The following is a 24,760-nucleotide window of genomic DNA, read 5'->3' as shown; positions in this document are numbered from 1 at the left end:
CAACAACGTTAACTTTTTCTGTGTGTGTTGGACAGAGTGTTTGCAAATAAAATTTATGTTAATATTTTAACCATAATAGTTGATAGTGTTAATTATATAAACTAATTATATGTGGACCAGTTGAGAAAAAGCTAAAACCAAGGGGGCCAAACATCATTTTCCGGAAAATGATGGGAGTTATACAAAGTGTCGTGGCCACCATGTAAATTAGGAATAGCCCAATCAGAAAGACCTCACTGATCGACACGTGTAGAAAAAACTGAGCCAACAGGACACCCTCATGAATATAATCCACAATAGAGAAATTATTGTAGTCCAAAGGCCCACAAGTTCCCGATTGGCCAATCCATGACCTTTTGAATTGATTGGTGCGTGGGGTCCGCTCATTGAGGAGACCGAATCTTTAGCGTGGGCCCGCACATAGGGAGCGTGCTTTCTATCAGACGCGTGTGAAGGACGATTTTTAAGCATTATAAAAGCCTTGTCCGTCCGGTCCCATATATGGAGAAAAAAAATTTGATCCTACGAGCAACGGGACCTTATTTAGTTAGGCTTCATTTTATAACTGATATTTTTAATAATCTAATTATGATAATTTGATCGAATCTAAGGAAGATCCGATTTGATAAGGTTATTTTTCTAAAAATAAAGTTTGGATTAAATTGGATTGAAGTCAAGTTTAAGGTGTATAATTTCTAACTCGATTCTACTCCAGAAAATAATATCGTTCTTTTCTATATATTTAGATGTAGTTATTATAATACTAATCTCTATAATTTTTTTGGTACAAAAAAGTTTAAGTCATGGGTGGTCACCATAGTCCAGGGTCAGGCATACCTAAGACCAAATTAGGATTTATATAATAATTTACAGGTTACTTACAAAAAGTAACAGTGGTAAGATTTGAACTTGGACTTACAAGCTCAAATTCCTGAATCACAACCATTTGTGTCAATATTCATTGGCCTCTAATTTTTTAATTAAATCTTTATTTTATCAAATAAAAATGAGATTTTTTATATGTCTAGTTGGATGCATGTTTTTACCCTAAAATTTGGATTAAGTTTCAAGTCAGATAAGACCTTCAAAAAATTGGGAGAGATCGGATTAAAAGAGGAGTATGCTTCTCAAGTTAGATCGAATTAACAAAAAACCCGACGTATTGTCATCCTTAACTACAATAATTAATTAAATTATTGATTAGAATGATTTTATTAAGATTTAAATATACATTTAGTATTCTAGTTAGATATTTTTATTAAATTAAAAAATAATTTTTTTAAATTTTATTAAAACATATTTTGAAATTTAATTTTTTTTAAAATATGGTTTTATAAAACTAGAATAAAAATCTCAAACCTCGTAAATTAATGCTTGAAACACTTAAAATGTTCTTCAAATGAATCTTATAACTTTAAAAAAATGTGTATATTGAAGTTAAAATTTTATAATAGAAGAATTTATAATAAACCAAAGTAATCGGTGATGTTATATCAATTAAAAAAATTGTTTTAAATAATAATCCACACATTTATTGAGTAGTGAATTTATTATCAAATATGTTTTAGTAATCTTGTTTAAATGATAAATTCACACATTTAGTCATTATCAATATGAAAAATCACACTCAATTAGGTATAAAAATGAGGAGAAAATAAATGAAATGGTGAAAGGTAAAAATGAAATAACCTGTACCACTCGACATGTTTGTACATGAATCCACACAACCAGTTCACCATAACCAAATCACCCATCAGCAAACCCATCAACTTAGCAACCCTTTAATCCACAACAAACATTGTAGCCACGAACAGACTCCGCCCTCTGAAAAAATATAGCTCATCCCAGAGAAGATCGGAAACTGAAGCACTGACAAATCAGCTAACACCAGAACACACAAGGCACTAACTTGTTAGAACCAAACCATAATAAATATAAAATTAACCATGATCAAAACATCAAGAATGATAAATAATAGATTTGCTGAAGCGTACCTGAATTAATCGATAGGTTGAAATCCTTGAGTACATATTTGATTGTGTATTCGAAGAAGATAGAGTTCCCTTGAATATAAACTCTTCTGACGGAGATATAAGAGTAAATATGAGATTGTCTTTCCTTGGGAACCATAACCTCTCTATATCAGATATCAGATGTTTGGTTTTGGTGATTTTAAAATAATTGAGCAGTGAGTATAGCTTTGGTTGTTACCTTTTTTTGATAAGTACGTGTTTTGTTATTTTTTTTTTCATTATTTGGCTTTTATAGGTGGATGGTAACGTGTTTTGTATTTATTTATTTTTGTTATGGTACACTTTTTTTTTCATGTCTAGGTTTAGGGAAGTATTTTAACGAGGTTTATATCATTAACATATTTGTATGTTCGATTAATAAAACTCCTTTAAAAGAAGATATCAGTCTAAAACTAAATTCAAAATCATGATGTAATTAAAAAAATCTCAAAAAAGGATTAAAAGAAAACTTGCTGTATTGTATCTAAAAGGTTTTGTAAAATCTTGATTTCCTTAAATTGTCTAATTACCCTTTAAGTACTTCATCTTTTCTCATTTATTCAAAATTCCCACTTCCTACCTAATTAGGCCCCATTCATAACAAATCAAGTTTACACTTGATCATCTTCCGGACCAATAAGGTATAACTTCATCTCATCTCTTCTTGTTCTCTCGTCACTTGTACATGAATCTCTAGAGGTCGTCAGATTAATTTTTTTACTGCATCACGAGATCAACCGACAATCCCACTTGGGACCAACCTATGATCCCAATAATGGTATTAAAACACTTATATATACATATTCAAGTTTAAATTTATTAGTTTGATTTCTATATAAAAATGTCATTGACAAAAGGAGAAGAAGGATGGGCCAACTAAAGGTGAAAGCTTGAGAAACAACTTAACCCTTCAAGTTTCCCTTGGATTCTTTCATCGACTTGGGAGGAACCAGCTTAGATTATAACTAATCCTTTTTATTTATTGTATTTATTTGTTGCTTTCATGCATGTGATACAATAGATGGCTCTAACTTGCTAATAAAAGTAAATTGATAATTCCAATTAACGAATAAATGATGAAATAAGACTATCACAAAACTCCCCAATAAAATATTAATTAATATGTTTTTTTTTTAATATTTACCATCTTAAGTCTCCATCAGTACACATGAGTTTTAATTAAAGCCAAGTACATGTATTTATCTAAGTAGAACATGAAGAATAACAATGATATCCGTCGATCATAATTTTGGTAATCATAAGATCAATGGGACAAAAACTATGCAACAAATAAGGAGTTGCATGTGATATATTAGCAAATGTTGCTTATCAAAATAGTTATGAGACTAATATTGATTATTAGCTGTCACGTTAGTTGTTCTATTAAATTTTAACAGTATGCGATTTGATTGAAACCACTTAAATAGTTATGTGGTCATATGCCAAAACTAAAAGTATGGTGATTATATTGACACCACTCCATAGTTAAATGGTCATTTGAGTAATTTACCCTAAATTTAAAGTAGTTACAATTTAATTTCACGACTTTTAAAATTGAAGGAACTTGTAATTAAATCAGAAAATTTAGGAAGGATAAGAGTTTGATTATAATATTTTAAAAATATTAGTGACCCGAAACCATTTAAACCGTCAAAAAGTTGGGGATTTGCCTCTTCTATCTCCCACATAGATTCGTCTACGTATATATATATATATATAATAGTTACACATTATTTAAACAATGTTTTCGCTTTGGTCCAAAGAAAAATGTTTTGTAATTGAAGAAGAAAAAGGAAGCATACACTGCAGCAGCAAGTGCGAATGCTAGTGCTGCGCTTGCGTGTCGCCCGGGCTTTTGGTGAAAATGACACTTGCGAGAGCCGAGACCCACATGAGTGGGGCGCCATTATTATTATCTACTCTCGGTCCCCTCGACTTATCTCATTCATCAAACTTTCACATTTTACCGACATGTACTCAGTAAGTTTCAAATGATTTCTTTTACCAAGTGTATAAATCGAAATTCTTTTACGACTATTACTCCGAATTTATGAGTTTCTTAAGCAAACATGGAGCAATGTTGGGGGAGGATTGCAGCTATCCGAAGAGGCAAATGTGTGTGTATATAAAGGTGGATTAAAGAAAGGATGAAGGGTGGTGGGGAAAGTTCAGAAGCATAACGCGTCATTGTCACAGTCCGAGTTGAATTGTCAAATATAATTTGATTCGGAGAGTAATATAGTTATAAATGAAATATTAATTTTTTAGATATTTGAATTTGATTTGTATTATCTGCCGTTTGTGTGAGTTTAGTAAAATATAACTTTTTGAAAAGAAAAAAAATTTTTCCATTTATATTTTTTTGAAAGGTAATAATATATTAGATTGGAGAAATCATATCAGTAAGGTACCGACACAAGCCTTGATAAAAAAAACTTCTCTAAATTTAATGACAGGAAATGAGTGTTGCATGTCAACTCCAAGTTATAAATTGAACAACGAACCAAATTAACTATAGGTAAATACATAAATGGTCTCTCGATATGATACTATTTTATTCAATCCTTAGACTATTAAAAGTTACAAGCACTTGGCCATTGAGGTAGCTGAGAACAAAATTGAATCGTTTGATTTTTCTTTCTTTTATATGATTCTTAATTTGGTGTGTTTCTGATTTTGATTCAAGTTTTGGAATTGGTCGGGAACGCTGGACGTTATAACAAGAAGAACAAGATCATCCCAAGGCACGTGCTGCTTGTTGTAAGGAACGACGAAGAATTGGAGAAGCTTCTCGCCGGCGTCACCATCGCTCACGGTGGAGTCTTACCAAACATTCAGTTTTGCTAGCAAAGAATACTGAAAAGGCGCCAAAGAACCTAAATCTCCGTCGAATACAACCAAGTCTCCAAAGAAAACTTAGTTTGATTTAAAAACTTGGGGTGACAACTGTCGTTTTGATGTCAAAATAAATTTATTTTTCTTAATTAATAAATAAAGGAAATACGTAGTAAAGAGAAGTAAGTGTCGATTCTCATGGACTTAGAAAATTCCAAATTTATGTTTGAATTGCTTATAACAGGCTATAAGTAGTAAAAATAGATTTTTTGGTAAAAAAGATTAAATAATAAAAAACGATTTAAAGAAAAATAAAGAAAATAAAAATTGAAGGTTGAAAATGAATATGGTAAAAACAACCTCAAGCATCGCTTTATTTTAATTTCCTTCGGATCGTCGAATTAGATTTTCCCTTCGAAATTCACGTCAGTTACTTTGTCTACAAGGGAAATCCTCATGACTCTATTTCTATACCGAATACCCAAGGCAATTTTTGATTCCGACTTCGGAAATTGATCTGATCAACATCAATTGACGTAGATCAATAATCGTTTAAGTTCGTAAATACCGACTCGGATTGTGGTTTCAATAACTACCAATTCCGATCTCAATTCCCTCTTGGCAAGACAATCTCGCCAAGTGTGTTCCCAGGAAGTATAATGTGCTTTCAATAAGTCGATCCTTCCTCCTACACATTTATCGCAACAACATCTTGACCAAAGTCAATCTTTGATTTTGAAAACTGTTTTGATTTTGATAATAATCGCAAGATTGAGAGAGATATTCCGAAATTATTAAGGTGCTTTTCAATTCTCACGTTGGAATTGAGTCATCGCTTCAACTATCGACTTATGATAAAATTGGCTAAGCATGACAAAATTCATACTTATGTTTAAAAATAAAATGAAAACGAAAACGAAAACTTGAAAAGAAAAGAAAAGAAATAACTTTATAAAAACTAGAAAGAAGAAGTAATTACGGTTGTGTGTTTAGGCTTACCTGAAGAGGGTATTTATAGCCTCTACAACCTTAAAGATAACATAGAAATTAAAATTAAAATAATCATAAAGATAATTCCAATGTTTTCTAAATTCAAGCTTTAAATTTTAAAATAAACCTCCTAGATATCTCTATCTGTCCACATTCCAGAAGGTGCTAACTAGATCTTCTAGAAATTGGAAACTGCCACGTTATATTGTGTCATGCCCAGAGTCGTGCTCATGTCTCCAACCGTGACCAAATAATAAAAAAATGTAGAATGCGACTGTTTTACTACTAATTTTGGAAAGTAAGATCCTGCACGAAAATAAGCATAACACAACCAAATCAGTAGCAATAAATTCATAAGATCAAAGAATTAATAAGCAAATATTATCGATTCAGAACACTCATCAAGGGGTTATTCGCATTAAAGTTCTCTCACTTTTAGCATGATTTTACATTTTAGTCACTTTTCTTGTTTATTCTTAGTATTTCATTTTTTTTTGAAAAGGGGTACTTTGTATTGAACGGAAATTACAAAGCACATTACCCCAAGGACCCCATTAAAAAAACTCCCTATACCTATTTGGAGGAAAAATAGTGAACCTTGAGGTATAACAAACGATACAAACTAGATCAAAACAAACAAATATACAAACACTAAAACCACAAACAACTAAGTGTAAAAAATCAAACTGTATACCCTGCCCCTGTCCATATACACTACTAAGACCTACATACAAGGATAATAACAAAACAACCCATAGCAATACCATTACACCTAACAGACCATAATCGATTATGCAATTTCCAAACATTACATATGCAACCAGGAACTCAGACCACGCAACTACATAAACATCAAATGATAACGAAAGATTCAGGGCTCCGAACAAAGTCTTGCACATAGGGAATTACGGCAGCTAGAGGAACTTCCCCCAAACCCCACCTGAATTAAAACTTTAGTAAAAATTTGCTCCACTGAGAACACAGTTCCATGGAATCTGGATTTATTTCTGCATCGCCAAATACCCAAATCAGTCCAAGAAACCAAGTTGCCACAGAAACCGAAATTTTTTCCTAACTCGTTGAATTAACCAATCCTCTAGTAGCTGTTTTACATTCATAAGGATCAGTAAATTCACTTTCCACACTCTACACCATCGTTGCCATACTTTCCAAACAACCTCACATATACATAAAACATGATTTATCGATTCCGACTCTTGATTACAGAAAATACATCTCAGCTGTTCTAGATTCTTAACACCTCTTTTTTCTTATTCTACATGACTGGAATTCTTTGATGAACAACTCTCACACAAATGCAACTACTTTAGGAGGAACGAATTCGAACCATACCAAATTCCAATATGATCTTTCACCATTCTACCGCATGCCAGCTTTAAGCAATAAGCTTTAAGAGTATACTTCCCATCTTCCGCACCCAACCATTTCAATTTATCAACTCCTTTACTATCACTCACAGATTTGTTCAGGACTTGAATGAAAATCGACCACACGAATTTTCCATTCGAACAGGGTCTTCTCAGCTCAATCCTCCAAAACCATGCTCCATTTCTCATCTTCCAAACTCACTTATCTTGCAAGCTTTCTTACCGCAATCGCATAAATTCTCGGAAACGCATCTTAAGCGAAACGAGTTCAGTCCATAATCTGTCCAAAATTCAATTTCCCCACTCTCCCATAACACATTTCAACACAGAAATTAGATCCACCTCAAGAGAACTAACCGGGTTAACAATGCTACGTCAAATCCAATAGGAATTTCTGTGATTGACTGCCCTCGGAATAATGGAATGAAGATCATATTATACTTGGCAACAATAATTTTCCTCCATAAGCTATCAACTTCAATATTAAATCTCCAAATCAACTTATTTAGCAAGGCACGATTCATGGTTTTAATTAAAAAACCTAATCCACCATGTGATTTCGGACCACAAATGTTATTCCATTTAACCCAATGAATGCACCTATCCGATTGGGACTTCCACAGAAAATTAGACATACATTATTAATCTGCTCGGCAATTGATATAAGGATAGGAAATATTGACATATAGTACACATGGAGATTAACCAAAACTGATTTTATCAAAGTTACTCTACCAACAAAAGATAAAAATTTACCTTTCCAGCTTTGCAATCGATTCCTGATTTTATCCAATACTAATTGCCAAAGATTCTTCGAATTTTTCTTCTGACCTAGCGGCATACCCAAATACTTCGATGGAAGATCTGCCACACCACTTCAAATTGATGTACTGACTATGCTAGTTTCCATTTTTAAATCATTATTTTTTAATAATAATAATAATAATAATAATATTATTTATATATGACCTCGTGGTGAATTGGTGATCCATCCTGAAATACAAACCGTATTTTATGGTTTGAATAAAATTTAATTATAATGCAAACCATTAACTTCTAAATTATTGTACCGAATTAATTTTACAACCTCATAATGAATCGTCCCAGGATACAAATGTATTATTAAAATCCGAGTAAAATATAAAACTAACCATTAACTTTAATTCCTGCTATTTTATATTTTAGTATTTTAATTTTCAATATCTTTTAATTTATGTCTTTTAGTTTTCCAGCTTTTATTTCAATCTCCAAATTACAGTATTTAAATTTTTTGCATTTTGTATTTTAAACCCTACTTTATATTTCTTTCATTTTAATCCCCTCATTTGATATGTTTAATTTTAGTTATATATTTTAATTTATTTCAATTTAATCCCTTTTTAAGTTTTAATTTATTTTATTAATATGCATTTTAGTAATCTTAGATTAGTCATATTTTGATTGTTTAGTATTTAGATTAATCCTTAAATTTATGTTCCTTCTAATTTATTCCTAAACTTTTTAATTTAGGTGAAATTTTAATTTGGTCCTCGCTTCTATGCCCGAGGTTCAATCTTAATTCTTTGACCTAATAATTTGTATAATTGATTAGGTTTAATTTTAGAGCATTCACCTAAGGTTTAATTCACCTTAGTCTTTTAATTTAGGAGAATTTTTAATTTGGTTCTTGCTTTTATGACTGAGGTTCCACACTAATTATTTGATTCAATAAATTGCAAAATTGATTAAGTTTAATATTAGAGCCTTCATCTAGGGTTCAATTTCACTATAATCCTTTACTTTTGGAGATTTTTTTAGTTTGGTCCTTCTTTTATGCCCAAGGTTCCATTTTAACTATTTGATTCACTAAATTACTAAAATTTGTTAGGTTTTAATATTGACCTTATATTTAGGTTTAAACCCTTTGGGTCCTAAAGTTCATAATTTGAAACTTTAGTTAGAGAGAAGCCTTAAAACTCACCTATTATAATTAGGTTCAATAATTGGTTGTTTGACTTCATAATTCGATTTCAAAACAAAGTAATGTCTTTATTAGGGGTTAATAGTGTATCTTCCGCATAACGCTCGGGGTAACCCACTATCAATTTTCGAAGTAAATCAACATCCTTTTCAAAATCTCGCATCATAATTTTAAATTGTCAGACACTATTATTTATTTCGATTAATAATGAAATTTCTACTTGTGCTTAGAGGTGTTTGTATTGCTCCTGATAAATTGACGCCCTTCTTAAATTTAAATACACAATGGGTTTAAAATTTTTGAACTCAAAATTTCTAATTTTAAAACATAGGGTAATTGACTAGATATCAATATTTGGGTTTTGTGGGTTAATCATTTCTCATGCATAACTGACTACCAAACTTGATTTCTGATTTCGTAGACCAAAACATCGATATATTAGTAAAATAAAATATTTTATTAAAATTACCGATTTTAGGTGTTCCAATACTTTTAAAATGACCGGTGACGACTCTCATATTTTCACCAACATTTCAAAAACTTCGTCAAGCTTGATCCAGAAGGTCGTCACGACATCTAAGACCTAATCTATATTACAAAGATATAAACTTGATCCCAAGATAAAAATTCTTACATAAACTTAACCATCAACTAATCTTCAACTACTAAAATTATAACAAAATTCATATAATTATTAATTAGAATTCAAGTTAATATATAACAGAATCAATAATTTTAGATGATGGAACATGAGATGTGAATTCAAGAGAATGGTTAATAATGAGAAAATGCTATTACAGCTTTTGGAAAGTTATTAAATTAAGATAAAAGTATATTTTGATGACTAAATTTATAATTTTTTTTACTGTGATGATAAAAACCGCACACTCATAATGTGACGACTAATGGAATAATTTACCATTAAAATATTTGACAATGATCCCAGTTTGGTAGGTTAGGTTAATTAATTACAACATTTAAAGGACACTGGTAAACATAAATTAAGAGATCTAAAAGAAACTTAAATGTGTAGGGCTGTTCTATATGTTGATGACAATAGAGATAGATTCTCACTTTAATTAGTCAATCAATTTTACTTAATTACCTTTTTCACTTGTTATATACTCCTCATTTTCAGTAAGTGTTATTAATTAGTACCTGAAGTCCACTTGTCATCTGTTTTCAAGATTAATCCACTCAAACTATGTTATTATAAAAGATTAATTTCGTAAATAAAATTATAAGATTCGATCAACGTTGGATGTATTATTAAAAGATGATATAATTAAACTTTAAAATGATATTGTTCTCTTTTATCAATTTCAAACATAAATGATTAAAATATATTATAAAAAATAAATTAAGATTACAAAACATTATGTTTTGATTACAAATCTTAATCTAGGTAGAATTCTGAAAAAAGTAAATTGAATTGAATTAATGAGATTATATATACAATATTATATAAATAATATTATATTATAATTATTTTAAAATATTTAATATATATATATATAATTAGATTGTTTGCAGTCATTCCTATATAATTATTGGGAAAAATAATTTTATACCAATAATTTTTAAGGGGGCATAGGTTGGGAAATGATGAATGAACAGTGTAGTGTATTGCACATCAACAAGTTGTTGGGCCACCTTTTGATTGAAATACAATGATAACTAAGTTAAAACTTTGACCCAACTTTTCTTGGCAATAACTATGGTTAATTGTGTTAATACCGATTGTATCCCTGGATACATATACTTTATTACAAACACATGTATCACATAGCATACGATCAGTAAGAGACAGAGAGCGAAAACATACTCTAAACAATCAAGGTTAATTCGGAGTTTCTCTCTTATAATTTATAAACTTTTAATTAACATTCAAGGTTTATTAGGTAGATGATGAAATGTTTCATGTTTTCCTTCATTACGTTCCGAGCAGCACGTTGAATCAGAAATCAATGTCAAATTTAAACGCTTCATTACGTGTCAAGTATGATTGAAGATAAGAGATTTATCTAAATAATCATATTACGTTTATGGGATAATTGACACATACAATGTCAATTCACTACAACAAATCTATTTTGTAGCGACGCTTCTTGAGGAACTCTTACTATGCCGGTAGTGTTTTTAACGGCGCTTAGAACCATCGTTATGAGACTAAAAAAAGGCCACTAAAATCATGTTTTATTATAGTGATTATGTATTAATATAGAATCTTATTAAAGTTTATTGAGATTGATAAAACATTTCAGGTTCATATGCAAATGAAGCGGAAACATATAAAACTGCATAATGAGTTAAAAAAATATGGGTCCAAAATTTTATACTCTTCATTTTAAAAGAATTGTGTATGCCATTTTTTATTTTTTCATTCTCCTTAATAAATTAAACTAAATTAATAGTTTTCCTAAAATAATGAGTATGCAGACACTACCCTTAGGTGGCGTTTCGTTCAGGTAATGGATCGAACCCTCTTACTTGTAATGTATTGTTCTTTCTTGACAAAACACGAAATGTTTTTTTAAATGATTAAATGCTACTGCAATTTAGTTTTGTATTTTCTTCGTTTTTCTTCTCAAAACAGAAAAGGAAGATACTTTTCATTCGAAATGGGATCAGAAACCCCTAGTACATGTTTTCGAAAAAATTAAAATCCCCGAGTCCAAGCCCCCAGTGTTTACAATTTCTTCTTTTTCTTTCTTCAATGCCTCCCCCTATTATGGTTGTTTCGAATCCACTTTTTCTTCAATTAGTGTTGAAGCAGTATCTTTAATCCCGTAATTTTCGGGATTTGCTTTTTTTTTCAACGATTTAGGTAAACTTAATCTTTTGTGTTGACATTGGTTTCAATCCAGTCACATTTGCTGAGATGGCCAGATGATGACAACTTTTAGAAGTATTTGGTGGTGTCTCTATGTTGGCTTGACACGCAGTAGGAGACATGCGTGGATGACAGTTGAAGTTGGGCAGCTTTTAGGAATAATTACATAACACCCCTCTATATATTATTTTTTCAATTAACTCACTATTTTTATTGAATAAAAATAATTTTTTTATTATTTCGGGCCGGGTTTCTAATTCATATATTCGGGTCGGGTGAAACTTATTTTCGTCGGGTGGAGGTTCCCTTGTTCTCGGGTCGGGTCGGGTGGACCAAAAATCAACCACCCGACCATAGCCATCCTAATTGGGATGATTTTAACTTATAGTGTTTATTAGTATGGTTTTTATAATTTATTGAAATGAATAATCAATCAATAAAATGAAAATTAATATTTTTAAAATTTTATAATATATTGCTAAGTTATAAAACAAATAAAATAAAGAAAAAACAAGAAGGGCAATTTTGTCATTTACATTACTGAAATCAAATTCATCTAATAGTCTGCGAACCAAATAGAATATGAAATTGGATTCTAATTCAATTTCCTGCTAACCAAACATGTTTCAGATTTAGATTCCAATTCCTACAGATTTCAATTCCTTCACAGATTCCAATTTCCTCATAAACGTTCCAGCGAACTAAACCCCATCTTAAGGGTTGCATACATCCGTCCATGGTAATGAGATGTAAATGAAACGAGAAGGAAAAGTTGAATATAAATTACATGGGATCAGCATGCTCTTTTTAACAAATAGACAACTCCATCATGGCATTGTGTTAAGTGCTTTATATTCTTTCTTTGGCATCCAGTTGTGAAATAAAGATGAAAATGAAGCAAATGCATATAAAAGGTATATAACACTTTTAAAAAAGGGCAAACAAGACACGAAGGTGAATGACTTCAATCTGTAACCATTACCACCTATGGTTTGGTTCATTAAGAAGAACCTTTCTTTGTGGACATTTGCTCGTTTTCCAGCTGCATGCTTGTTTATGCCGTCACTGCCATTTCTTTTTTATTTCACTTTCAAAATGTATTGCTGCTACCTAACACCATTGTAGAGATAAGATAATGAAAAGAAAGGGACCGTAAAGAATTGAGTAAACAGTGAATTTTAATTATTAATCAAAATCCCCCCAATCAAAAATCTCCATCTCTTTCTCTTTTCTTTCTAGTTATCATCAATTATTTATGAACCGAAAGGAAAATAGCAAAGAAGGCTGACAATATCTGCAGAATATATTTTTTTTGCCTTCCAAGAGAGAACGTGTGCTGACTCTCACAGATATGCATCTCCTCCCGTGTGTTTTTAGCCATAATTGGATTGGATATGGTACTTTGCCTGTCTCTGCAACATCCTTTGACGGCTTCCTTTCCCCTCTCGATTTTCTTTTTTTTTATTCTTATCAGAAACTGATCATTTTCCTGCTTCGATTTTCTTCTTTTTTTTAATTTTGTTTTGACTTTAAAGATCAAATCTTTCCTTATCTGTGATTTGGGTTTTGCTTTGTTTTCTCCCAGGTTATGAATTGAGCATCAAATGGGCTGATTTGTTCACTTCAAGTCAATCTCTTGTCTTTCCGGTGAAAAGAATTTGTGCAGTTTCCGTACGCTGGTACTGGTACTGTACTGGTACAAGTGGGATTTCGTTTTCTTTTTTTACAAATCAAGATGGCGATGTACTTTCATGGAAGCTCGGACTTCCAAACTGCTTCAGCTGCTGCACCTGATGGGATGCAAACGCTCTTTCTCATGAAGCCCAACTACGTTCCTTATTCCGATACACACCAACCAGCTGCCGCCACCCCTAACATGTTATTCTTAAACCCCACGAGCTTAACTCAAGCGCCGCCGCCTAACAACCATCAGCGCTTCCTCGGTCTTCCTATCCAGACCCGCCATCGGCTTCCATAAGGCCGGTAAATTCCGATGATCCCCACCGTTCATCGCCTCTCCACGGTATAGTCCCCGGTTTCCACTCCAACTTATGGGGTACTTCGAGCCTTGATCATCAGAATTCTCCACCAGGAAGTACTAGCCATCCTCAGGTCGTGTCCGCAGCCGATAACAATAACTCGGGTGGGTCCCACGGCGTCGTCTCGTCGCAGTCGGGAATTCGTCGGCCGGAGGTGTCGCCGAGGCAAGGTTTGTCCCTGAGTTTATCATCCCAACAAGCGCTTATAATAGGTCGAGCAATAATGGGAACAGACATACATGGACAACAACAACCACAAGTACCAACCATGTCACTGGCCGATGACGCGAGGATATCGGGGAACTCACCGTCTTCGGTTTCCGTCTTTTCAAACGGGATTTCCGGGGCTCAGAGTGTGGTATTGGGATCAAGGTACTTGAGAGCAGCGCAAGAGCTTTGATGAAGGGTTAATGTGGGGAAAGGGATAAAGACTGACGTGACTGAGGGGACCAAGGAGAAGATAAAGATGAACAAGAACCAGTGGCTGCTGAAGGTTCAAGTGCCGCTGAAAATGGAACCAAACGTGGAGCTGAGCTCACCACAGCACAAAGACAGGAGCTTCAGATGAAGAAAGCAAAACAAATCAGCATGCTGGATGAGGTTCGCTAATTAATTGAAGGAATCACTACTCTGTCTATGTATAGATCTATTATCTTCCACTAATGTTAGTTGCACTTTGTTTGTGAAGGTGGAGCAAAGATACAGGCAGTACCATCATCAAATGCAAATAGTGGTTTCATCGTTCGAGCAGGCGGCCGGATTCGGTGCAGCGAAAGCGTACACTGCCGTTGCTTTGAAGACGATCTCGAAGCAGTTCCGGTGTCTGAAAGATGCGATATCCGGACAAATCAAAGCGGCGAGCACGATATTAGGTGAAGAGGATTGCTTGGGTGCAAAAGTGGAGGGATCGAGGCTGCGAACGTGGATCATCAGTTCCGGCAACAGCTGGGAATGGTCCAGCACAATGCTTGGAGACCCCAGAGAGGATTGCCCGAACGATCAGTTTCCGTCCTTCGTGCTTGGCTTTTCGAGCATTTTCTTCATCCGTATGAACTAGAAAATTACAATTACTCTAATTAGATGATCATCATATACGTAATCCCTTAACTTCGATTTTATTTTGTTCCCAGGTATCCTAAAGATTCAGACAAACATATGCTTGCCAAACAAACAGGGCTTACAAGAAGCCAGGTATGTCTTATGTAATGTATTAATTAAATTAATAATTTTTATATAAATATAAAACCTTAATTAAATTTAAAATTACATACATAATTATATTTATATAAATATAAATGTTAAAATTATTAATTAAATTTAATATTTATTAAATGGTTATATTTATTTTTAAATAATAATTGAAATAAACTAGTTCTGCCATATATGATATAGTTTAAGATCAAAGTGGTATGCATTATTATATTTTAGGGTTTAAAATTTAATATTTAAAACGTAAAGTTTAAAGTTTAGGATTTATATGGGAGATTTCTTTTATATAGAATTATATTTAGGAGAAAACCATTAGCTAAACTTTTAGGGGACTGAGAGGCAAGTGTAAACTTGGAATGCAGGTGTCAAACTGGTTCATAAATGCTCGGGTTCGGCTATGGAAGCCAATGGTTGAAGAAATGTACTTGGAGGAAATCAAGGAACAAGACAAGAATGGCAGCGAACAAACCCCAAACGAAACTGGGCAAAAGGAGTCGGGATCTACCTCCGATGGCCGCGGGCAAGAGAACGTTTCATTCATGACGGAACAAGTCAAACCCAGAATTCCGTCAATAATACCCCTACCCATCAATTTTCCACGAGGATCCTCCTTTCTCCCACAAACACCCTTCAACCTCATCGGCTCCTCCGACCTCGTCGGTGCGGCTCAAAGAAGCCCCAAGAAGCCAAGGGGTACTACTGTTAATGACTTGCAGAATTCCACTAGTAGTATCCTTCAATGGACATGGAAATGAAGCAAGGTGATGAAAGGCTGCCCAAAGACGGTACTCGTTTCCCGGAGGTGGATTTGCGATGTACGGCGGTGCGATGGGAGATATCGGGAGGTTCGATCCGAACCAGCTGACACCGAGGTTTCATGGGAACAGTGTTTCGCTCACCCTTGGCCTCCCCCACTGTGAGAACCTCTCACTCTCGGGGAACCACCACCAGAGCATTCAGCTAGGAAGAAGGATAGAGTTAGAGCCAGCGGAATCTGAGTTTTGTTCGATCAACGACGCACAACAAGATTCTCATTCGACACCTTTGAGATGCAAAACAGGAAGAGGTTTGCCGCTCAATTGTTACCCGATTTCGTGGCATGAAAATACGAAACCCAACCTTCCATTGCATTCAATTTCGTTCTATTTCCCAAACTTCGAAGAGCATGCATAAAAGAAGGCCCAAGATCAGTTTCTATATATGTAAATATGCTGCTTGCTCCACTGTAAGGGAAGATCGATGGTTTATATATATATATATATATATATATATATATATATATATATATATATATATATATATAGGTAATTCGCATATATTCTTACGCAGTTCTGGCTTGAATTATTAAGGTTGAGCATTATATATCATTTGATACAATTGGAGAGATTTGAAACATTTTATTTTATAATATAGATCTTTAAAATGGTTTATGGGGTGTATACCATCGTATTTCAACTTACCTATGCTCTTAGTTTTTATAAGAGAAAATTACTCTCTACAAATGCAAATTTTGTCGTGAACTCTATAACTATTATGGTATAATGAATTTTGTAAGGATATTGAGATGATTTTGGATACATCAAATTTTTTGATAGATATATCGAATTTGTCATATATAAGAAATTCAATATTGTGCTCTTATGATCTCTACGTTATAGCGGATTTTTGTTTATCATCCATGGAGGTAGGTAGATCGAACTACATCAAATCTCATTTCTACACTTGTCTTAATTTTATCTTGATCTCATTTTGATTTTTCTTCCCTTACAAATTTCTAATAAATGATATCATGAACTATGATTTTAGTTATGAAGTTTCAGAGTTATTTGTTGTCACAGATTTTGTTAGCTATATTGAAGACATATAAGACTAATTTTATTGTAACGAGTTTTCAATTGGGGATTAATTCTCAATTGATTTAGCGATGATCCAATAAATATTACATAAAAATTAAAGTTGTTAAAGACTTAACGGTGGTGTTTCAATGTATACTTGACTTACGTAAGAATTTAAGTTGATGAAGACTTGAATGCCAATTTTTTTGATGAAATTCGTGTTAGTGAAGATTGTTACATGCTAACTCAAATTTTAATTGACAATTAAGTTAAATTTTATTGCAATTTCAGTGATTTAAGATTAATTTGTGATTAAGTTTATTTAGATAAAAAATTTATGGAGTAAGAATTCCTGGTGACTAAGTTTGTTTTCTATAAATTTAGAATATGCTTTCACCTTTAATTTATGTTGTAGAGATTACTTTTGTAAGAATATTGGGAGAGCCTTTTCTTTTTTAATTTTGAAATGTTGTACTATGTTTTATAATATTTGATATAATAAATTAAGGCAAAAATGTTTTTGGACTTGTTAGAATTTGTTCAAAGTTTTAAAAAATAATTCAAAGTTTATTAAACTAGAATTTGAGCACAAAACGTTTTTCTGGGTACGTAGTACCAATACTGTTCCTACAGTATCGATACTACATGAACAATACCGATATTGTTCATGTGGTACCGATACCAAAGGTAAGAGAAGTATAGATACTCTCTAGGTAATATCGATACTACCAGTTGTTTTCAAATTACTCAAATTCAATAATGCAAAATAGGTATCGATACTCAAAGGAGTAATGATACTACTTTACACAGTAGTATCGATACCATGAAGCATAGTATCGATAATGGTCAAGCCCAGCGGTCTTTAATAGCTAGTTTAATTAAATATTACAAAGGTAGTATCGATACTCATTAAAGGAGTACCGATACTCCATGTCCTGAATAGTTTATTTTGCAGAAAATTAATCCCCAACGGATAGAAACGGTCACAAACTCATTCCAACATATAAAACAAGTTGAGGACAATTGAAGAATGTTACCAACACCTATCCAAACAACCAAACACAAGAGAAGAGTTTTTCATTCTTATTTTCCTTTATCTTGTAAGTATTAGTGTTTTAGTGAGCTTTATCTTGTAAACACCTACCTTGTGAGGTTTCTTGTTTACATCTTTTATTCCTTGGAGAGTGGTTCAAGATTAGCCTTTGAAAAGATAGGGAGTTGTAAATATTATCTCTTATCGTGGAAAAATATAAAGAACAAATTAGTGAATTTGTTAGAAAATCCTAAGTGAGGAGCTTGGGTAGTGGATGTAGACTTGGTTGAGAAGTCGAACCACTATAAATCATTGTGTAAATTGTTTCATCTTTATACTCCCTAAATTCAAAAAGCCAATTCACCCCCTCTTGGCAATTATTCGGTTGTTCATTTGAGCTTCATCGAAAAATCCCAACATGAAATTTGTAAGATAAAGAATTTATATATTTGCGCTATTTGTGATCTCTATATTTATGATGAATTGTTTATTTTCTCTTTTGCGTGTATTTTCATTTTATCTCAACCTAGCTTTGATTCCTCTTTCCCTCGTAAATTTGCTTGTATTAGAAAAGAGTTTATTACACTTGACACCCCCAAACTAAGATTAGGTTCACAATTGGTCCCAAATTTTAAAATATTCTAATTGAGTCCTCAAACTTGTTCCAATTAAGTTCCTCCATCAATCTCATAATTTTTTTGGTATTCAGTGTCAGCGTAGATATTATGTGAAATATATTTAAAATAATGAATTAAAATTTAAACATATATCAACATGTTACATAGATAGTTTTGATTTGATATGTAAAAATAGACTATTTTTCAAAACTTTAGTCATTTTTATTTTAACATGTAAGATCAAAATTACTTATTTAGTAAATATAAAGTGTTTAAAATTAGATAAACTGCTTTTGAATTAAATCTAAGTTAGTATTAATAACTAAGTAGACAACTAGACTAACAAATGATCTCATTAAGATAGATTGTTTAAAAATTTATAAAACATTCTAAAATCTTAGCCATAGATGCATTTAGCTCATAAAAGAAAACTAACATTTACCTGTTTACTTCATGTTTTCTATTTGTTAGAAAAAAGAAATACTTCACGTGTTGTCATGCACACATGAAAATCTAAATACTTTACGTTTATTTTAACCGATAACCATCTTTCGACTAATCTAGCCTCCTTCGTCCCTCGGTACCGACAAGAATATTTTACGTTGTTCATCGATCTTGTCTTTCGGCCTGAAGTGAGGCCCATTTAATCCTATTGTTAGGCCCAAAAATAGAATAGGAAGAGTTGAGACTTTGTGCTTTAGGCTTTTATAGATGAACTATTGAGCCTTGAATGGGCTGGGCTTCAAGAAACGAAGTCTTGGAATTATGATAATGTCATCTATAAAATAGATTTGTTGTTATGAGCCGTGAAGGAAAACAGAGCAACCGAATGGAAAAAACAGGTGAAGCGAGTTGGAGTGAGAAAGTGGAGGATTTGGTGGCTGCCGGAGACACGCAGACCGCCATCACTTTCCTCGAAGACCTCATTTCCGATATCGAAACGACGCCTTCCGAGGACCTCCGATTAGCCTCTGCTCTTTCCGACTTAGCTTCCCTCTATTCCTCCATCGGCTTCTCCCTTAAATCCGATGATCTTCTTTCACGCGCTTCTGTTCTCAAACTTCGTGCTCACTCTTCAAGGTACTCTTTTTCTTTCTTTCTTTCTTTTTCTTTACTGTTAATGCAAATGGAAATGATTTCAAGGCTAAATTCCTACCTTTCGTTTGAACTTCAGTGCGGGACTGAAAAACAAGGACTTGAAGGAGGATTCTTTAACGTCACCTAATGTTTCTTGGCTGCAAATGACAATCCTTTGACTCATGGTGCAACTCAATTCACTTACTTTAGCTAAACGTTCGCCTGATTTCCCTTTTGCTTTTGTTTCTGAATGTATATTATTTCGGTGCTTTAGTAAGATGAAGATTCTGCTTCTCTTGTGGCATGGTGTGATGGGAAAACCTAATATGTTGGGGTTTGGGTGGATTTATTGCTTTTATCTCTTATGAATTATGTGGAACTTATTTTTCCCCCCCTTTAATGTTTGGCTAAAGCGAACCGTGGAAAGTTGCCGGCATTGGCCGATGATTGTTTGCCACCTAACTCATCTTCAGATGATGGTATGTTTATTTTAGTAGTTTAGCCCATCTGAATGATTTTTTTTTTGATTCCCTGAAATGGATGACCTGCTATGGAATTGCTTTCTAATGGTTTGTACAGATTGGGAAGCCATTGCGGATCGTGAACCGGATGAGTTACTTTCTTCAGAATGCTTGCCTGGAGTATCAAAACTTTCTTTGGGGATAGTAAAGCTGAAGCCCCTAAGAGACGCGGAAGGGGGACATTTTCATAAAAGTGAACTCTACAATGATCAACTCTCTGACATGTCTGCTCCTGAAGATACCGAGAATGAGGACGTGGGCAAACAACCTGAAACAAAAATGGTTGAACGTAAGCCTTTATGTCTCAAAATTCCAAGTTTTGTTTCCATAAATGCTCTATATATGTAGAAGACAGGTAGCTAAATCTTTTCTTAATGAACCTGAAAGTAAGTTTATTTGCTTGCTTCCCGGCCTTGATCTAGTCAGACATAGCATTCCATCTTGTCATATATCTTTCAATGATTTCAAATTATTTATGGTCTTTCCTTCTTTTTTCCCTGGTCAAATGTATCTATGTAACAATGTTGAAAGAAAGTTCCTGTATAAGGTTTGGAACTCTGTGTTTCTTTTTCTTTTTTTGTTCTTATTTACTTCATTGCAGTAAGATAAATTCAAGTCACAACTAGGGGAAAGGAATAAGTTATTTTCATGGATCTGAATTGTTCCTGTTAAACCTCTAAAACCATTAGATCACATTGAAAAGCTTATTTTAGCTTGACAGTCAATTCTCACGTTAGCTTTTCTGTATTGTCTTTGTAGATCATACTGATCATTAGGGTTGGAAATTCTTTTGAATGCAGCTAGATATGGCACACATCATGTTCTTGTTTTGGCCGGCTTTTCACTAAGTACTAGGACACAAGACCTAGAGATGCTTTTCGAGAACTTCAGAGATCGAGGAGTTGCCATTCGCTGGGTCAATGATACAACTGCCCTTGCAGTATTTCGAACACCTTCTGTAGGTAATAATTACTAGATTCGTTGTTGATGTTCTGTGAAATGGATTTCTAAAGTTAGTTTGAGGTAGGGCTATGTTTTTAAAAATGTTTCCACTAGTTTAGAAAACTGGAACCGGTATCATCATGGTTGTAGAACTTTAACGCGCATCGTTCAAACTTGGGGCTGGATACAAGCATTATTCCCCTTGATTAAATACTTGTCCTTGAACATGATGCAATTATGGAAGATGATATGGAATTATGAACGAATTTTGTATGTTTCACCTTTCTTGAGCGAGTATCTATCCTTCAAATGTAGTTGTGTAAATTAGTTTTCAAGATCTGGATGTTATGTTGATTAAACATGAACTCTTCAGCCTAAGTTTTATGTGCTTCCATCTCAAAGCCAAAAGAGACCATAATGCAAACATTTTATGTGCCAAATATGTCCATGGGAGTCGTTCAAGTAGAAACAACCATAGGACTTGTAAAGAAAATCAACTTGAATTGCATATAGTTGTTTTCTATATCTGGACTATAGAGACAATGCCAAACCTCGAATGATAATCAACTTCAGTGGCATGTTTTTGTTTTTACCATTGATCTTAAGATCTGTGTTGTCCTATCTACAATCAGCTTGCAAAGTTCTGCAACAGTAGTTTTTCTTTGGCTAACTATCTCAAAATTTGATGCCAGCCCTTGAAGCCCTCGACCATGTTCGTTGTCCATTTAATGTACGCATACTTGATGAGGATGATGCACTCTTTGGCTCAATTTCGGCGAGGTATTTTAAATAGGCTTACTTTCTTTTAGTGGGACGATAACAGATGCATTCCAATTTTAAATGCTCCATGTGCATTTTCTTTCTTCAGTTGGGCTTGCTTTGTTTTCTTTATGCATTTCATTTGCATTCCATGCCTCCTAGTAGATAGTAAATTCTTCATTTTATAAAATTTGCAACTTTTCTGTTCAAAGTTTTTGAGTTAGCTTCTCAAGTAACAAGCATCATAAAAGAAAAGGAGAAGACAATGATGTCCTTGCATTTTGGGCTTTTATGTTTGCATAGTTTAGAGTTGTAGGATTTATCTAAAAGTAATATGTAAGATAAAATTTGATAGTGGTGAAAATGTGCTCTGTTCATTTCCCAGATTTGGAGCCGCCTCGTCAAAGACCGCAGACATCAGTAAGAACTGCCCAGAGGCTGATTGCTCAAGCAATAGGATCGAAATTGCCATCCACCTTTGGGTCTAGAGAACTGAGAAACCAGGAAGAAGCCAGGAACCGGATAACTACAAGGCAAAAGTTGAGAGATGATGCCTGGCGATGATTGAATCGATGAAGGGTTCTTATGTTAATGATACAGTGTTAACCATCCAAAGGAAAAAAAAACAAAAAACAAAAATGGAGCTTGATACTTGTTTGCTTGTACTCAACAGGTTCTGCAACACAACTAGGGAACCAGTTTCATATTTTCTTTGAAGATTAACGTTGATTGCGAGATTGCATGTTCCTGCGTTTTGCATTTTTTGGAAAATATACCTTTGATATCAAACCCGGATTGATAATATGCCTACTTACATCTTCAAAATGTCAACATTCCAGATAAATGTTATTCAGTACAAGTTGCTGCTGATACCATCATATCAATGATGTCTCTCGGCATTATTTGAAACAAATGAAAAGCATTCAAGCAGCATACTTTCAGTTCTAGAGGAGTAATTACAGTCAAAGCCCGCTGTCGTAAACATCAGCTAATTAAGGAGCCCTAATTTTGAATAGGGACCCGTGATGTAATGTAATTTTAGATGGAGAATAGAAACGAAAGAAGATGACAATAGAGAGGGAGGGTTTGGTCAGGAAAGGCGACAAGGCGGGAGAATTGGCTACTTTTGGCGCCTGTTTTTTCCAAACCTCTAATGGAAATAAATAAAATAAAATAGGATTACTCATTCAAAATGGAAAACGTAGCCCAAGATGATTGCCCACAAAGAAAGCACGCCGACTTGATGAGAACCACCAGACACAGCGGCGATGCTCCACACAGTATGTATGTGAAATGGCCAGCAAAACGAATCCAATTATCCCACCCGCTCCAATCTCCTACCGTGACACCCTCATTAAAGACAACCCTAAAGAACCTTTAATCGATGATGAAATCTTAGAAGAGGAAGATGTCGAAGTCTTCGAGGATGATGTTGTTCGTGGAGTCGTCGATGGTTTAATCTCCATTGATTTCTCTGATCGGGTCCAAGCCATAGCCAATAAAAGTTTTGATCAGACCGTTGTGGTGAAGCTGCTTGGGAGGCGTATTGGCTACACAACTCTCGGAATAAATTTTATGATCTCTGGAAGCTGTCTCAGCCCTTTCGTCTCATGGACATAGAAAACGACTATTTCCTTGTTTTGCTACGAACACACTCAGATTTCTTGACTCCCTCTCCGATGGTCCATGGACAATCTTTGGACATTAAGTAACCATTGAACCATGGTCGCTGGATTTTACCTCCTCACAATTGTTACCTAGTAGAATTGTGGCGTGGATTCGCCTTCCGGACTACCGATAACCTTTTATAAACGTAGCTTATTACTGAAATTGGTGATACATCGAAAAGGTTGTTAAAATTGACTATCAAACGAAAACTGGTCATCAAGGACGATTTGCAAGAATGACGGTGAGTGTGGACCTAAAAAAACCACTAACCTCGAAGCTCCTTATCAATGGGATCGTTCAGATCGTTGAATCGAAAATAGCTGCCTACAATATGCTTTTCTTGTGGTCAGTATGGACATGTGAAAGATATATGCCCAGATAAAATTATTATCGACCACCAAGATTCAAATGACCCAATGACAAGTAAGTGAACCATAATTGCTGATGCCAAGCAAAGCTCTGAACCATTTGGACCATGGATGGTTTTGAACGAAGGCAACGAAAAAGCACTAAAAAACCTCCTGTTGACAAAGGACAAAATCTGGAGAACCATGGTTCGCGATTAACCCTCTTTATGAACAACCGATGATGTTACTACTGCTGTGTTTGAAAATCAATCAAGCTACATATACCAACCAAGCTCCTCATGCTCCGAATACTTCTCATACTCCGAATACTTCTCATACTCCTCATACTTCTCATGCTCCGAATGCCTTTCATGCTCATTCTTCAGCTACTCACGCACAGTCAAGCAAAGGCAATTCCAGCGGTCAACATACTGCTAAAAACAAGGTGCCACTCTGTCAAGCCACCAACCCCGCCAAAGTAATGTTGAACCACGTGTTTCCATACTGGACAGGTTGAACATTTGGCCATCGTACTAGAAAAAAATACTAATCCAAACATTTCGACGGTGTGAATTTGCAAGCCATGCACAGGGCCACCCAACACAAATCCATACCATGAGAACCACCTGATACAAACCAATCTCAATCGAGTGAAGCACCTTAACAACAACAGAAGCTGATCCTACTAGTCTTGT

At 34.0% G+C, this 24,760-nt stretch overlaps 1 protein-coding gene and 1 pseudogene across 1 annotated transcript; both read left to right on the top strand.

Moving 5' to 3' along the window:
- Positions 1-13,247: 13,247 nt before the first annotated feature.
- Positions 13,248-16,384, top strand: LOC120124368 (annotated as a pseudogene).
- Positions 16,385-19,525: 3,141 nt separating this feature from the next.
- LOC120124441 (coiled-coil domain-containing protein R3HCC1L-like) lies at positions 19,526-22,794 on the top strand. The gene is made up of 7 exons (XM_039143120.1): positions 19,526-19,831; positions 19,926-20,005; positions 20,242-20,307; positions 20,408-20,638; positions 21,150-21,311; positions 21,984-22,071; positions 22,434-22,794. Exons 1-7 carry the CDS (start codon positions 19,551-19,553, stop codon positions 22,612-22,614), a joined length of 1,089 nt encoding a protein of 362 aa, XP_038999051.1. The 5' UTR covers positions 19,526-19,550; the 3' UTR covers positions 22,615-22,794.
- Positions 22,795-24,760: the final 1,966 nt, after the last annotated feature.

The sequence above is a fragment of the Hibiscus syriacus genome, unplaced genomic scaffold (genome assembly GCF_006381635.1).
Source record: "Hibiscus syriacus cultivar Baekdansim isolate YM2019G1 unplaced genomic scaffold, ASM638163v2 tig00110418_pilon, whole genome shotgun sequence".
Lineage (NCBI taxonomy): Eukaryota > Viridiplantae > Streptophyta > Magnoliopsida > Malvales > Malvaceae > Hibiscus > Hibiscus syriacus.
Note: the sequence above shows the minus strand (reverse complement) of the source record. Positions and strands in the feature narration are given on the sequence as shown.

Excerpts from the sequence above, each read along its gene's own strand:
- LOC120124441 (XM_039143120.1), top strand. The coding sequence starts at position 19,551 with ATGAGCCGTGAAGGAAAACAGAGCAACCGAATGGAAAAAACAGGTGAA. Across the intron at positions 19,832-19,925 it reads CTTCGTGCTCACTCTTCAAG|TGCGGGACTGAAAAACAAGG; the intron begins GTACTCTTTTTC and ends TTTGAACTTCAG. Across the intron at positions 20,639-21,149 it reads TGAAACAAAAATGGTTGAAC|CTAGATATGGCACACATCAT; the intron begins GTAAGCCTTTAT and ends TTTTGAATGCAG.